This window comes from Gymnogyps californianus, unplaced genomic scaffold (assembly GCF_018139145.2).
Source record: "Gymnogyps californianus isolate 813 unplaced genomic scaffold, ASM1813914v2 HiC_scaffold_131, whole genome shotgun sequence".
Taxonomy (NCBI): domain Eukaryota; kingdom Metazoa; phylum Chordata; class Aves; order Accipitriformes; family Cathartidae; genus Gymnogyps; species Gymnogyps californianus.
In genome coordinates this window covers 107013-122650 of record NW_026114012.1, presented here as the reverse complement: position 1 = coordinate 122650, position 15638 = coordinate 107013, and the positions used below count along the sequence as shown (strand labels likewise).

General features: G+C 42.6%; 1 protein-coding gene across 1 annotated transcript in view; it reads right to left on the bottom strand.

Moving 5' to 3' along the window:
* LOC127028006 (probable global transcription activator SNF2L2) overlaps nucleotides 1-13531 on the bottom strand; it is a gene marked incomplete at its 3' end in the record, with an annotated part of 30592 nt that extends 17061 nt beyond the window's left edge. The window contains exons 1-5 of the mRNA XM_050913837.1: nucleotides 13496-13531; nucleotides 12324-12446; nucleotides 10383-10490; nucleotides 6373-6459; nucleotides 5470-5516 (exon numbers count right to left, since the gene is read on the bottom strand). Of these exons, the coding sequence (XP_050769794.1) occupies nucleotides 5470-5516; nucleotides 6373-6459; nucleotides 10383-10490; nucleotides 12324-12446; nucleotides 13496-13531 (401 nt within the window). The remainder of the gene's footprint in view (nucleotides 1-5469; nucleotides 5517-6372; nucleotides 6460-10382; nucleotides 10491-12323; nucleotides 12447-13495) is intronic.
* Between the last annotated feature and the right edge of the window lie 2107 nt (nucleotides 13532-15638).

Below are 15638 nucleotides of genomic sequence, written 5' to 3'. Positions count from 1 at the left end.
TTTGGTGAAGAATCTGGTTGTATAACCTAAAAGGTATATTTGTACAGGCAGTTTCTCACTGCTGCTCTGTGTTTTCTCCTATAGCTATAGTAATAAACTGCTTCTGTTCTGACCTGATCTAAAAAGTAATTCTGGTTATTCCACGACACTCCAAACCCTTAGTCATCTTTGTGGCCCTTTGCTGGACTCACTCCAGTATCCCCGTGTCTGTCTTGTACTGGGGAGCCCAGAACTGGATACATTACTTGAGATGCGGCCTCAGCAGTGCTGAGTAGAGAGGAAGGATTTCCCCCCTCGATCTGCTGGCAACGCTCTTCCTAACGCAGCCCAGGATGCTGTTGGCCTTCTTTGCCATGAGGGTGCATTGGTGGCTCATGGTCAGATTCTTGTCCACCAGGACCCTCAGGTCCTTTTCTGCAGAGCTGCTTTCCAGCTGGTCAGCCCCCAGCCTGCACTGGTGCATGGGCTTATTCCATACCAGGTGCAGGACATGGCATTTCCCTTTGTTGAACTGTCTATTTCTCCATCCTGTTGAGGTCCCTCTGAATGTCAGCACAACCACCTGGTGTATCAGCCACTCCTCCAAATTCTCTGTCATCTGCAGACTTGCTGAGAGTGCACTCTGTCCCAAGATCCAGGTCAGAAAAGAAGAGGTTAAACAGTATGGGCCCCAGTATTGACCCCTGGGGGACACCACTAGTGACTGGCCTCCAGCTGGACTTCATGCCTTTTGCTGTTGATATACCTGCAGAAGCCTTTCTTGTTGCCCCTCCCATCCCTTTCCAGATTCAAATCTAGATGGGCTTTGGCTTTCCTAACCGCATCCCTGTATGCTCGGACAGTGTCTCTATATTCCTCCTGGGTCACCTGTCCCTGCTTCCACTTCCTGTATGCTTCCTTTTTATGTTTGAATTTACTCAGGAGCTCCTTGTGCATCCATACTTCCTGCCACCTGTGCTTGACTTGCTGCATGTTGGGATCGACCATTCTTGAGCTGGGAGGAGGTGATCCCTGAATATCAACCAGCTCTCCTGGACCCCCTCTGCTTTCTAGGACTGTCTCCCATGGGATTCTTGCAAGCAGATCCCTGAAAAAGCCAAGGTCTGCTTTCCTGAAGTCTAGGGTTATGATCCTGCTATTTGCCTTGTTCCCTCCTCTCAGGATCCTGAACTCCACCATCTCATGGTCACTACAGTCAAGACTGCCCCAACCAGTCCTTCCTTGTTTGGAGGTATTCAGGTCCAGCAGAGTGCCTCCACTCATTGGCTCCTTGATCACTTGTGTCAGGAAGTGATCACCAAAACACTCCATAAACCTCCTGGATTGCTTATGCCCTACTGTCTTGTCCTTCCAGCAGATATCGGGGTGGTTAAAGTTCCCCATGACAACCAGGGCCTGCAAATATGAAGCTTCTTCCAGTTGTATGAAGAAGGCCTCATCTACTTCTTCCTGATCAGGTGGTCTATAGCAGATGCCCACCACAATGTCTGCCACCACAATCGGTCTGCCCTCTAATCCTAACCCATAAGCTCCTGACTGGCACATCATCCATCCCTAGGCAGAGCTCCATGCATCCCAGCTGCTGTCTCATATAAAGGACAGTTTCCCCTCCTTGCCTTCCCAGCCTGTCCTTCCTAAAGAGCTTGTATCCATCCATGGCAGCACTCCAGTTGTGTGAGCTATCCCAGCACATCTCCGTGATCCTAGTGAGATCGTAGCCCTGCAACTGCACACAGACCTCTAATTCTTCCTGTTTGTTCCCCATGCTGCACGCATTAGTGTACAGGCACTTCAGAGAGGCACGCAGTCATGTTGATTTCCCAGGAAAAGGGTGAGAGCTTCCCCCACAATACTGTCCTCCTGGCACTTCCTTATTTGTGTGCATACGCTTGGGGTGGGCTCCCTTGTGTCCTGTTTTGTTCATTTTGAGGTCTCTCCTGTCCACATCACCTTACACCCTCTGCTTACCAAGCCAGTCCACCACTTTCTCACTTGACTGTGGGTTGTCCTCTCCCTCCCCTGTCATTCCTAGTTTAAAGCTCTCCTCACCAGGTTGGCCAGCCTGTTGGCAAAGATGTTTTTGCCCCACTTGGTCAGGTGGATCCTGTCTTTCCCTATCAGTCCTTTATCCTCAGAGGGTCCTATGGTCATTAAAGCCAAATCTCTATCAGCAACACCAGCTGTGCTGCCAGTTGTTGATCCCCAGGATCCATCCACTCCTCAAGCCCTTCCCCTTCATCAATAGGATCAAGTAGAAAACCACCTGGGCCCCCATACCTTTGACCCTCATCCCCAGATTCATGTAGTCACTCTTGATATACTCAAGGTTTCCCCTGGCAGTATCATCGGTGCACACGTGGAAGAGCAGCAGAGGGTAATACTCTGAGGGCCAGACAAGCATCAACAGTCTCTCAGTTCCAGATCCGAGCCCCTGGCAAGCAACAAACCTCCCTAGAGAGCAGATGGGGGCTTCTGTCCCCCGCAGGAGGGAGTCATCCACTACTATCACTCGCCGCTTCCCCCTGATGCTGCTGCATGGTTCAGTCTCAGCTGGCTCCAATGTTTCCTCAGACAGAGCTTCCAGTCCCTCATCTGCTACCAGGGCACTGCACCTATTCTGTAGTTGCAGATCTGCAGGTGGAGCAGGAGCCTTCCTCCTGTTGCCAGAAGTCACAAGATTCTAGCCTTCGCCATCATGGGAGTCTCCATTTGCCACCCCAATGAGTACAGATTCTGGTTGCTCTTTCTGTGCAGGTGGGGGTTCAGGCTCTTGCTTCTGCAGGGTGTTGGAGAAGATCCTTTCCATCTCTTTTTTCATCATCCTTATTGCTGCGCATTGATATTGACATACTGGAGCAAGTCCAGAGGTGGGCCACCAAGATGCTCAGGGGACTGGAGCACATGACATAGAAGAAAAGGTTGAGAGAGCTGGATTGTTCAGTCTAGATAAGAGAAGGCTCAGAGAAACCTTATTGCTTGTCTACAACTGCCTAATGGGAGGATACAGTGAAGACTCTTCTCAGAGCTGCACAGTAATAGGACAAGAGGCAATGGATACAAGTTGGAACATGGGAAATTCTGATAAGATATTAGGAAAAATATTTTTTACCGTGAGGGTGGTCAAATACTAGAACTGGTTGCCCAGTGAGGCTGTATAATCTGCATCCTTGGAGGTGTTCAAGACTTGACTGGACAAGTCCTTGAGCAACCTGACCTGCTTTGCGCAGGGGTTAGACCAGGTGACCTCTGGAGTTCTCTTCCAACCTAAATTATTCTATGATTCTAACCTTTTTTAACATGGTCTTTATCCATGAAGTACGTCAAGAGAACCTGTAAGCAAATGAGCCAGGACTTGCTGCCAAGAGATCTTTAAAGTATAATAGTTCTTTATGGAAATTACTGACATGGCCTTTGAACAATTAAGAACTGGGTACAAGTATCACTGAAGTATCAGTTTAAGCATTTTATGTAAATATAATGTGTTGCTGGATTATAAGAATTGTGTTAAAGGTTACACAGAAAGTTTTTGAAAAGCACAATATTAGTAGTTTAGTAGTAAACTTAAAATTTTGTTATGACAAGGTTCATTTAAATTGCTGACAAAAAATTTGAGTGGACAGATGCCAATAATCTAATTGCAAGTGTAATAAGAAAACATACCCCCCATAAAACCAGAGGTAGATTAAGGCTAACTGGAAATCGTTCCTAGCCCATTACTGGAATGAGCCACAATAACAGAGGAATTTAAATGCTTTCCGTTAGAGAAAGTTTGCTAATATTTCCCTAATTTGAAAGGGAATAAAAAGAAAGAGGAGATAAATTAAAACTGAGAAATGGTACTGTAACAAATAATAATAAATCACAGATATGAAAACACCAGGGACCTCTGTAAGGAAGTTTTGATAATCATAGAATCATAGAACAGCCCAGGTTGGAAGGGACCTCGAAAGATCATCTGGTCCAACCTTTCATGGGAAAGGGAGCCTAGATGAGATTATCTAGCACCCTGTCCAATCGCATCTTGAAAACCTCCAGTGATGGGGACTCCACCACATCCCTGGGGAGGTTGTTCCAGTGAATGATTGTTCTTACTTGTCCTGGTTTCAGCTGGGACAGAGTTAACTCTCTTCTTAGTAGCTGGTACAGTGCTGTGTTTTGGATTTAGTGTGAGAATGATGTTGATAACACGCTGATGTTTTAGTTGTTGCTAAGTAGCGCTTATCCTAAGCCAAGGACTTTTCAGTTTCCCATGCTCTGCCAGCAAGCAGGCGTGCAAGAAGCTGGGAGGGAGCATGGCCAGGACAGCTGACCCAAACTAGCCAAAGGGATATTCCATACCATAGAACGTCATGCCCAGTATATAAACGGGGGGGAGTTGGCTGGGAGGGGTGGATCGCTGCTCGGGCATCGGTCAGCGGGTGGTGAGCAATTGCATTGTGCATCACTTGTCTTTTCTTGGGTTTTATTTCTCTTTTTTTTTATCTTCCTTTTCATTGCTATTATTATTATTATTATTATTTAGTAGTATATTTTACTTTAGTTATTAAACTGTTCTTATCTCAACCCACGAGTTTTACCTTTTTTTTTTTCCTCCTCCCCACCCCACTGGGAGGAGGGAGGGGGAAGTGGCTGCGTGGTGCTTAGTTGCTGGCTGGGGTTAAACCACGACATTACTGTAAAAAATTTCTTTCTTATGTTGAGATGAAACCTCTCCCATGCAACTTGTACCTGTTGCCCCTTGTCTTCTCCATGTGACATAATGTCTCATGCCATTGCAGTTGGGCAAAGGTGTCAATCTTGTCCCTAATTTAGCAAGGACTAGTGTACAGTTATCAATAAATAAACAAGAATCCTGCATGTGACCACCATAATTCTTCCTTATGTGATGGGAAAGAAAAAAGAAAAAAGACTCTTGTTACAACAGGAAAAAAAGCTTTCTGAAGAACCAGCAATCATTTCTACCATGTTCAGTCATTGTCCAAGGACTGGAAGTTTTGTGAAAGAAAGGATCCTATATCTTGGTATGATGTTAATGAAAATAATGGAAATCTGTCTTCAAAATTCTCCTAACCATTCTCTGCTTTAGCCGAATGCTTCTTTTCAAAGCACAAGACTACTTTAAATCAGATAAAAACTTTCTTGCTTTGACATTAGTCACTCAGCAGGGCTTCAGCATCAGTCAAGGACGAGACTGGAGTCCAGAAGATTCTAATTACCATCCAGCTATAAAAGCAACTTTAAACTGCCATTTTGGAGAGGAAACATCCCTTGTAGTAAGAAGCAGTCCCTTAGGCTGGGGGACTATGGGAAGAGTTTTAAGCTGATTAGGTTCCTTCTAAAGCATATTATTTCTATAGCTGATTAGATTTATCTTAGAAACTGCTTAGTTTTTGAGAACATATAGCTTTTGGAAACAAGATATGATACAATAGTTTCATTGCAGCATATATGAAGAAGATAAAGATTTACCCATTGATGACACCATTTGAGTAGCCTAAATGTTCAGCGAAGGATTCCTGCAGAATTATAAGCAATAAACAGAATATTAGACACAGTCTATACAGTGGCCAAAATTATGCATCCCTATATCAAGAAATTATATGAATGGGATTTGAGTCCCATTACACTCATACCCTTGGAATTTGCCTTGTGGCACAAGTACTCTAATGTTTTCCTGCTACTGCTTTATTTAAAATGCATGGCTTGTAGGAATAATTTCCCTCTGTATGCTTTTTACCAGATTACAAATACAGTAGAACCTAATTAATTTGCACTGATTACTGGGAGACCCATTTGCAAAATACTGAATTTCATGAGTTAATAAGCAAGTGAGCAAACAATAAAAAACACAATAATACACCACAGGAGATACTTGTTCATTTCTTTGTATATTGTAGCTACATTTTAGTTAGCTTTAGCTCAGTAATGAGAAATGCTACACAGTAAACAAATCTTTGCTGAAAAAAAGGAGGGGTATGGAGGGGGGGCAATTTTTGATAGATATTCTAAAGGATTAGCAGTATGCTAGATAAAAAGGTCATAAAAATATGACATTTTAAACTGATATCTCTATTTTAAAATAGGTAGTGGCAAGTTGATATGGAATATCTTAAACTCAGAAAACTATATTTTTTAAAGATAGCTCCTCAAAAAGAACAAATGCTGTAAAAGTGAATTTAAGACTGCAGATAAAAATCTGGTGACTGCTCCATTTCTTCACTTTATACAGAGGAATGGAATGAGTGTTTCTCAAATGTGTTCTTTCCAGCACAAGTGTTTTTGCCAAAGATGTTCCCTCCCGCACTAGCAGTTTTTGACTATGTTAGCCACCTGAATAAAAAAGGCCCCCAAAATCAAACATAACAGACTTACCTCAATATGTTGAAACATATACGGGTGATTGCATATCTTTCTCAATTGCATGATTGTGTTCATAAGAGTTTTTGCCCCACCTTTTCCCTAGGGAAGCAAACAACACAAATCACATTATGAAACCCATTTCCTAGCTTGTTAATGAAACTTTTGAAACTCAGTTTCAAAAGGAGACATAAAAATACTTCTACCCCAAAGCAGAACACCATATCACCATCAAATAAAAATATTTGAAGCTATGAAATAAGGTGCAGTTATCTGGCTGCTCAAATTAAAATATCATGAGGATGATCCAAAAAGACAAGGAGATCAAAGACTTCCAAGTAACCTGGAAAGCGTGCTACATCTCATATCATTATTTCTACTGCTTATTTATGAAACCATGTAAATTGTAAACAGTAAAATATTATCAGGTGTTCCACTAAGCTGGGATGGTTACAATCTAATTATCACTGATGAATACATTTGGTAACACCATATTAAGATTGACTAACACTTCTCACTTTAAGGTCCCATTTTGATTTGCTATAACTTTGTGAATCTGTTACCAGAGTTGGTACAATTTCCAAACTCACTATGTCACTCAGGTGAAATTATTTTAAAATATCTCAGCCAAAACAATTCAGACATTTCCAAAAGTGAGATTAGGAAAAATTACATCATGTGATCATTTTATATTCTGGTAAATTCATCTCTGGAAGGGAACTGACATTTGATTGGGGGTAGTCCACATGTCAAAGTCTACTGTTGATCCCTTGAAAGTCTATCTCAATTTGCTCCAAACTGCAGTTTGCATTTGTTTATGAAATGTTTACTAGAGCTTTGCATCCTAATGAATTCTCTCTAGTTTGAGCAGATAGCAAGCCAGAGCTGCAGAATGACAGTTTTCCCTAAAACCATAGTTATTGGATCTTCAAAGCCAAGAGTTCTCAACGACCACCACCTCCTTCTGCTGGCACCAGGAAGCATGAATAAGAGAACCTGATGAATTACTTACAGAAAAGAAAAAAGTTGGAGGATGGGGAAAAATTGGATCTATGAGTATGAGTTGAGATTGCAATGTTCTGGCCAAAGAGACTAGAAAGCTAGAGGACAGCAGAGGCAATTAGAACTGCTTAAGGCAAAGAGCTGGGCAGGGAAGCAAGGAAGAAAAAGCAGAGAGAAGATTCTGAACTAGTGAACAAGAGAAACCAGACAGAGAGGTAAGCAGAAGGCTGGGATGCAAAATGAAATTGGGGGGGTGGGGGGAAGTTAGAACAAGGAACAGGATGTAAGATAGGCAACATTGAGGTGGACATAAACCTGCTGAGGTGGACTGGGAACAGGGAATGAGGGCATAGAGATGGCTGACCTCTATTTAGTTGAGTAAGGTGACTGCACACAAATCTTGAGTCAGAGGAAGGGCAACAGGAATGGCTGTGCCAGGAAACTGGGCCTAGTTAGGCACAGAGAACTGAACTAGCAGAAGACGCTGGGATGAGGAAGAAAATAGACTGGACATGGACCAGTCAAAGTGGTTATGGTAAAAGGCATCACAGTCAGGTCAGGAATAGGGGGAGATGAGCAGGAGGGACAACATCCATTCAAGTACCCTCTCTCCAGATCTTAGAGCAAATTGAAGACTCCCCAGTCTCACTGCTCTTCTGTCATTAAATCCTCAACCACATCAAATGTTGCATTGTAAAAGGCAATCAGTTATTCAAGTAACTCAAATCTCTAGCATAGGTCTCTATAGTGCTTCTAAACTTCCAATCATTCTGATGACCTCCTTTGGATGTAAATGTGTCAAATGACATTTTCTAAGGCTTTGTCGTGGTTTAACCCCAGCCAGCAGCTAAGCACCATGCAGCCGCTCCCTCACTCCCCCCCCACGCTCCCAGTGGGATGGGGAGGAGAATCGGGAAAAAAGGTAAAACACATGGGTTGAGATAAGAACGGTTTAATAACTAAAGTAAAATATAATATTAACAATAATAATAATGAAATATTATAATAATAATTGTAATGAAAAGGAATATAACAAAAAAAGATAAGAGAAAAAAAAAGAAAAAAACCCCAGTGATGCACAATGCAATTGCTCACCACCCGCTGACCGATGCCCAAGCAGCGATCCACCCCTCCCGGCCAACTCCCCCCCGTTTATATACTGGGCATGACGTTCTATGGTATGGAATATCCCTTTGGCTAGTTCAGGTCAGCTGCCCCGGCTGTGCTCCCTCCCAGCTTCTTGCACACCTGCTTGCTGGCAGAGCATGGGAAACTGAAAAATCCTTAACTTAGGATAAGCGCTACTTAGCAACAACTAAAACATCAGAGTGTTATCAACATTATTCTCACACTAAATCCAAAACACAGCACTTCTTCTAAGAAGAAAATTAACTCTATCCCAGCTGAAACCAGGACAGGCTTAAAAAATGGTAGCTGAAAAATTACATTAAAAATAAAACAAAAGAAAGTAAACCGATGTTTGCAAAGTACTCAGAACCTATATAGAGATGACTGTCATAGAAGATCCTATGAGGAAAGGACTAACTTTTTTTTTAGAGCAGGGTTTGAATACTCAACAGTAAATAACACATAAGACCACACCAAACAGAGGTTAAAACAAAATAAGATATTGAACAAAAATATCATCCATTGTGACAATGAAATTGGCAGGAGGCAGGTGGAAAAATAGTATGCGATCATATTGCATCATGAAAACACATATAATGGGGCCAATATATGGGACTGGCGTACACACAAGCTGTTACACACCAGCTGCTCAGAACCACAGAATGGTTGTGGTTGGAAGGGACCTCTGGAGGTCATTTGGTCCAACCCCCTGCTCAAGCAGGGCTACCTAGAGCAGGTTGTCAAGGACTATGTACAAACAGCTTTTGAAGATCTCCAAGGAGGGAGACTCCACAACCTCTCTGGGAAACCTGTTCCAGTGCCCAGTCACCCTCACAGTAAAAAAGTGTTTCCTGATGTTCACGCAGAATCTCCTGTGTTTCAGTTTGTGCCCATTGCCTCTTGCCCTGTCACTGGGCACCACTGAAAAGAGCCTGGCTCCGTCATCTTTGCACCCTCCCTGCAGATATTTATACACATTGATAAGATCCCCCCTGAGCCTTCTCTTCTCTAGGCTGAACAGTCCCAGCTCTCTCAGCCTTTCTTCATAGGAGAGATGCTCCAGTCCCTTCATCATCTTTGTGACCCTTCACTGGACTCTCTCCAGTAGCTCTATCTCTCTCTTGTACTGAGGAGCCCAGAACTGGACACAGCACTCCAGGTGTGGCCTCACCAGTGCTGAGGAGAGGGGAAGGATCACCTCCCTCGACCTGCTGGCAACACTCCTATTAATGCAGCCCAGGATACCGTTGGCCCTCTTTGCCACAAGGGCACATCGCTGGCTCATGTTTGTTGCTCTGTGTTAAGTGCCTACATGATCTTACTCTGAGGAATCTCACGGTAAATCCAACCTACCTCACATCTATTGCAATGTAAAATATGTATTTACAGACAAGCTGATGCATGGCTACTTGTCTTCTCTACAATAACTTGACCATATGCCAAAGTCCTAAGATAGAAAAGTCAATATTTTTTTTGGCATATTCTAATGTATGACTACATGACTTTGAATCTTATTTTTCTTTTAACACCTTTTTGCATGAACAGATGTTATTTGTATGTATGAACAGAGACACTCATAACCTAGCTGGCCAAAACAAGATTTGTGCTTAATAATGGCTCTGAGAGAAAAGATGAACACCCGGTAGTAGTCAGTGCTGCCACAATCCCAATTAGTCAGGTTTTTTATTGGATTAAACTCAGCATATTTTTACCTTATGAATGGAGAGCACAAACTACTGTCTTTTAAAACACAAATATGTCTAATTGAAATTTCTTTCTTCAAAAATATCTGTGGTAAGAACCTACTTATTCTTTTTTTTTTTAAAAAGAAGTCATGTAGTTAACACATGATCATGATCTATTGTTCCATAAGTGTTCTAGTTTCCCCTTTGTACCTTCTTGTCTTTCTCAGAACCATCTGTGAGAAGGATTCCCTTGGCTTGCATGTGGCGGTACAGAATCTTCTGAAGAGCTGACATGTCACATTTGATTACATATTCAACCTAGTGTAAAAACACAATTAACAAATACAGTGTCAAGTTTTACCAAGATATAATCATTTCGGTATGATTTTAGTTCCAAGTCCTTGCCCTCCTAAACAAATAAAACAAAAACTATATTTCTTTGATCCTCATCATAACAGCACCTTTAAACAAGTTGCAATCCACTTGCAAGCATAATAATGACTATTTGAAAAGATTAACTGTGGGATTTATGATTACTACAAGACACATAGATTCTAAGGGCATGACTGTAGATTCAGTGCTGCTTTACCAAACATATAAAAAAGGAATTATTATTTCCTGTTTCTCTCTTCTTATAATTTTAACCAACTGTCAAAAGACTGAATGGCTAATAACCTGTGAAATTTATTATACCTGCAAAGCATCAGTCACAACTGGCACAACCTGGCACAAAATAAATAACATCACTTACAGTCCTAAGTAGCATTCTACTTACCAATGCGGGGATGGAAACATGCTATTTTGTTTCTCAATATCTACTAAAAAAAGGGGAACTAATGAAGTAGAGTATGAACACCAAATTCATTTTGACTTCTTGTTAAATATGATTAAAATAAGTTAGTTTCAGAATGTTTTGACTGCACACCACCCTTAAGTCCAGTAACACAAGAAAAGTTTTCATGTACCAATTTAACACACATTTTTTCGACTGCCAGGCTTGTATACTTCACTGCCTTTAATAACTAGGCTAAAATGAAAATAGTCACATAATGAAGCCAGAATAATGGTGACAAATAATGCAAGAAGTGATTAAAAGAAAAAAGAGCAAGATGCTTAATGTTTTATAAATAAACTTGTGGAAGTTAACAGTTATATTTAACACTTCATAGGCCTTTGGAGGCCTCACTAGTTAAGAAATACATGTCAGCATGACCTAACAGCCTCACCGAGTCAGCACAATTTAATTAACAAAGGAGTGAATTATTTGTAAAAAAGAGGTACTGTCTAGAGCTTCCTTATCTGACTGTTTGGAGCCTCCCTATATGAAGTAATCCACATGTTACTGCTCTTTGTCGCAATTTACTATAGTCCTGTTTCTCTGACATGGTTTGGTGAAGAACAAGTTGTATAACCCAAAGGTATATAAGCTCTGTAACTGCCCCATTGGGGCAGAGTTCATATCGGCAGAGTTCATATCAGCAGTGTCTGTCACTGCTGCTTTGTGTTCTCTCCTATAGCTATAGTAATAAATGGCTTCTGTTCTGACCTGATCAAAATTGTAATTCCAGTTATTCTGCAACAAACTAAATAAAGAGCATCTTTGCTAACAATTCAATTTCATTAACCTAGTGAGGAAAGCTTTCAACTAGGTACATCAGGGAAGGATTGTCATTACCTGAAGAAAAGCGAAGGCATGGGGGGCAGCAAAGAAGTGTCTGGGAGACAGCACGACTTGGGAGGTTCTTGTGCTCCCCCTATGAAAGCAGCACGATTGGGGGCCCATCTCAAGTGCCTGTACACAAACGCACGCAGCATGGGCAACAAACAGGAGGAATTATAAGTCCATGCACATTTGCAAAACTCTGATCTCATTGGGATTACAGAGATGTGGGAGATAGCTCACGATTGGAGTGCTGCCATGGATGGGTACAGGCTCTTCAGGAAAGACAGACTGAGAAGGTGAGGACAGGGGATTGTGCCCTATGCACAGGAGGGGCTCGAATGCACAGAGCTTTGCCTTGGAGCAGGTGACGTGCCAGTTGAGAGCTTATGAGTAAGGATCAGAGGACAAACCAGTGCAGGTGCTATTGTGGTAGGCATCTGCTACAGGCTTTCTGATCAACAAAAGGAAGCACGTGAAGCCTTCTTTACACAGCTCATGGGGGACATGCTCTGCTGGACTTGATAGTCATACACAAAGAAGAACTGCTCAAAGATGTGAAGGCTGAGGGCTGCACTGGCCGCAGCAGCCATGAGATTGTGGAGTTTAGGATCCTGAGAGAAGTGAGCAAGACAAATAGAATCACAGCCCTGCACTTCAGGAGAGCAGTTTTCAGCTTGTTCAGGTATCTCCTTGGCAGGATCTCATGGGAGACTGCTCTGGAGGGCAATGGGGCCAAGGAGAGGTGGATAATCTTCAAGGACAGCCTCCTCAGAGCAGAAGTTGTTTCTTATGACGTGGAAGAAGTCGAGCAAACATGGCAGAAGGCCAGCGTGGATGAACAGGGAACACATGACTGAGCTCAAATGCAAAAAGGAAGTACACAGAAGGTGGAGACAGACATGGGCTACCTGAAAGGAATATAGAGACATTGCCCAGGAGTGCAGGGATGAAGTTAGGAAAGCCTAAGCTCAGCTCAAGTTGGAACTAGAGAAGGATATGAAGGGCAACAAGAAGGGCTTCTATAGGTACACTGGCAGTAAAAGGAAGGCTAAGGAAAACAGAGGCCCACTGCTCAATGGGGCAAGGGACCTAGTGCCAAAGGACACAGGAATGACTGATGTACTCAGTGCCTTTTTTTGCTTCAGTTTTCACTGGTAAGGCTTGTCCTCAGGCCTCACAGGTCCCTGAGCCTAGTGGCAGAGTCTGGGGGAGTGAAGCATTACTCATAGTACAGGAAGATACAGTTAGAGACCACTTAAACCAGTTTGACATATACAAGTCCGTTGGACCAGATGGGATTCATCTAAGGCAGCAAAAGGAGTTGGCTGATGTCATTGCAAGGTCACTCTCTATCATCTTTGAAAGGTCGTGTTGATCGGGGGAGGTTCTGAATGCCTGGTAAAAGCAAATGTCACACCCATTTTCAAGAAGGGCAAGAAGGGGAATCCAGGGAACTACAGGCCAGTCAACCTCACCACCGTCTCTGGGAAGCTTATGGAACAAATCCTTCTCAAAGACATTTCCAAGTACATGAAGGACAAGAAGGTGACTGGCAACAGCCAGCATAGATTTATCAAGGGGAAATCATGCCTGACTGATTGCCCTCTATGATGAGATGACTGGCTGTGTAGACAAGGGGAGAGCAGTGGATCTTGTTTACCTTGATTTTAGTAAGGCCTTTGACGTGGTCTTCCATAGTATTCTTATAACCAAACTAGTGAGATATGGACTGGATAAGTGGACAATAAAGTGGGTGGAAATTTGGCTGGATTACCAGGCTCAAAGGGTACAAATCCAGTACCACTACTCAGTAGTAGTCCAACTTGCAACCAGTTATCAGTGGTGTCCCTTAAGGGTCAATACTTGGCCAATACTGTTTAATGTCTTTATGAATGACCTGGATGATGGGAGAGAGTGCACTCTCAGCAAGTTTGTGGATGACACCAAATTGGAGGGGAGGCAGTGCTCAATATGCTGTAGGTCAGAGGGACCTGGACAGGCTGGAGAAATGGGCTGACAGGAACCTCATGAAGTTTAACAAGGATAAATGCCAAGTCTTGCATCTGGGATGGAATAACCCTCGAATGGGGGGAATGGTCAATATGCTGGAGGCAGGGCTGCTATTCAAAGGAACTTCAACAGGCTGGAAAAATGGGCTGAGAGGAACCTCATGAAGTTCAACAAAGGGAAATGCCGAGTCCTGCACTGGAGATGGAATAATGCCAGTATACTCCTGGGGCCAACTGGCTAGGAAGCAGCTTTGCAGAGAAGGACCTTGGAGTCCTGGTGGACAAAAAGTTGAACATGAGCCAGCAATGTGCCCTTACAGCAAAGAAGACCAACAGCATCCTGGGCTTTATTAGCAAAAGTGCAGCCACCAGGTCAAGGAAAGCAACCCTTCCCCTCTATTGAGCACTGGTGAGGCCATATCTGGAGTGCTGTGTCCAGCTTTTGTCTCCCCACTACACAACAGACATGGACATACTCGAGCAAGCCCAGCAGAGGGCCACCAAATTGGACAGAGGGCTGGAGCACATGACATATGAAGAGAGTTTGAGGGAGCTGGACTTGTTCAGCCTGGAGAAGAGAAGGCTCTGGAGACCTTATTGCTTTCTTTAACTACCTAATGGGCCAGACTCTGCTTGGAAACATTCAGCACAAGGACAAGTGGCAATGGTCACAAGTTGGAAAGTGAGAAATTCTGATTAGATATAAAGAAAAAAATTCCCCATGAGGGTGGTCAAACACTATAACAGGAACCCAGAGAAGTTGTGGGATCTCCATCCTTGGAGATATTCAAAACTCAACTAGACAAGGTCCTGAGTGACCTGCTCTGAGCAGGAGGTTGTATTAGAGACCTCCAGAGGTCCTCTCCAACCTATATGATTTTATGACTAAAAAATCCATAGGTTATTTTCATTTCAGAAGGACAGGAGGATGAGCTCACAGGTAAGAAACATGAACATCCACTTAGCATCTTTATCAGGGGCCTGTCAGAGCAGCTAGAACTGTCACCAACAGACTTCTGTCAAAAAGTCTGATGCTTCAAGTCAGACATGCTTTGTTTTGAAAACGGGGACAGAAATGAAAGAAGTGCTCCACTAAGTAACAGTGCATATGCAACTTATAAATCCTTTTTCTCCCATGACTCTTAATTGTTCTATATCAAATACAGTGGCTCTAATTGGCAGAAATTTGAAATGCAATTTCAGTAATGAGATTTTCCTGGTAGAATGTCAGACAACATTTTCAGATCTATGTTTCAAGCTCAAATAAATGCTACATAGAAGGCTACTGTGAATATGACATTTGGGGGAACAGAAGGTCAAAATAGCAACAATCTTCATAACATTCTAAACATTTAGGTCTTTAACTAGAAGTCTTTTTTTAAATGCAGATAAAGAACTCTTCATTCATTCAATGTAAATACAACCTCACAACTCACATGTAACAATAACTTGATTTTTGTTATGGTTTTAACCCAGCAGGTTTAAGTATCAAATGTCCCCCCAACCTGCCTTCAATTTTCATTTTTGATTATGTTTTTGTGGGTTTGGGAGGAAGGGCGAAAGGGGAAGGAGGCTCAAAATCATAAAGGAGGGCAGGGGTGTGGGTAGAGTGAGATGCCTGGAAATTAAAATAGTGGTCTTTCAAATCAGTGTTGAATTTTACATTCTGAGATGCACAAACTGGTTAAGACACATATACAAGCCAAACAAAATACTTCACACAACTCAAGAGTCCTGAAAAGTTAACTAAAATTCTGCTAACTTTATGAATGTCACACAGTCCTTCAGGAGTTT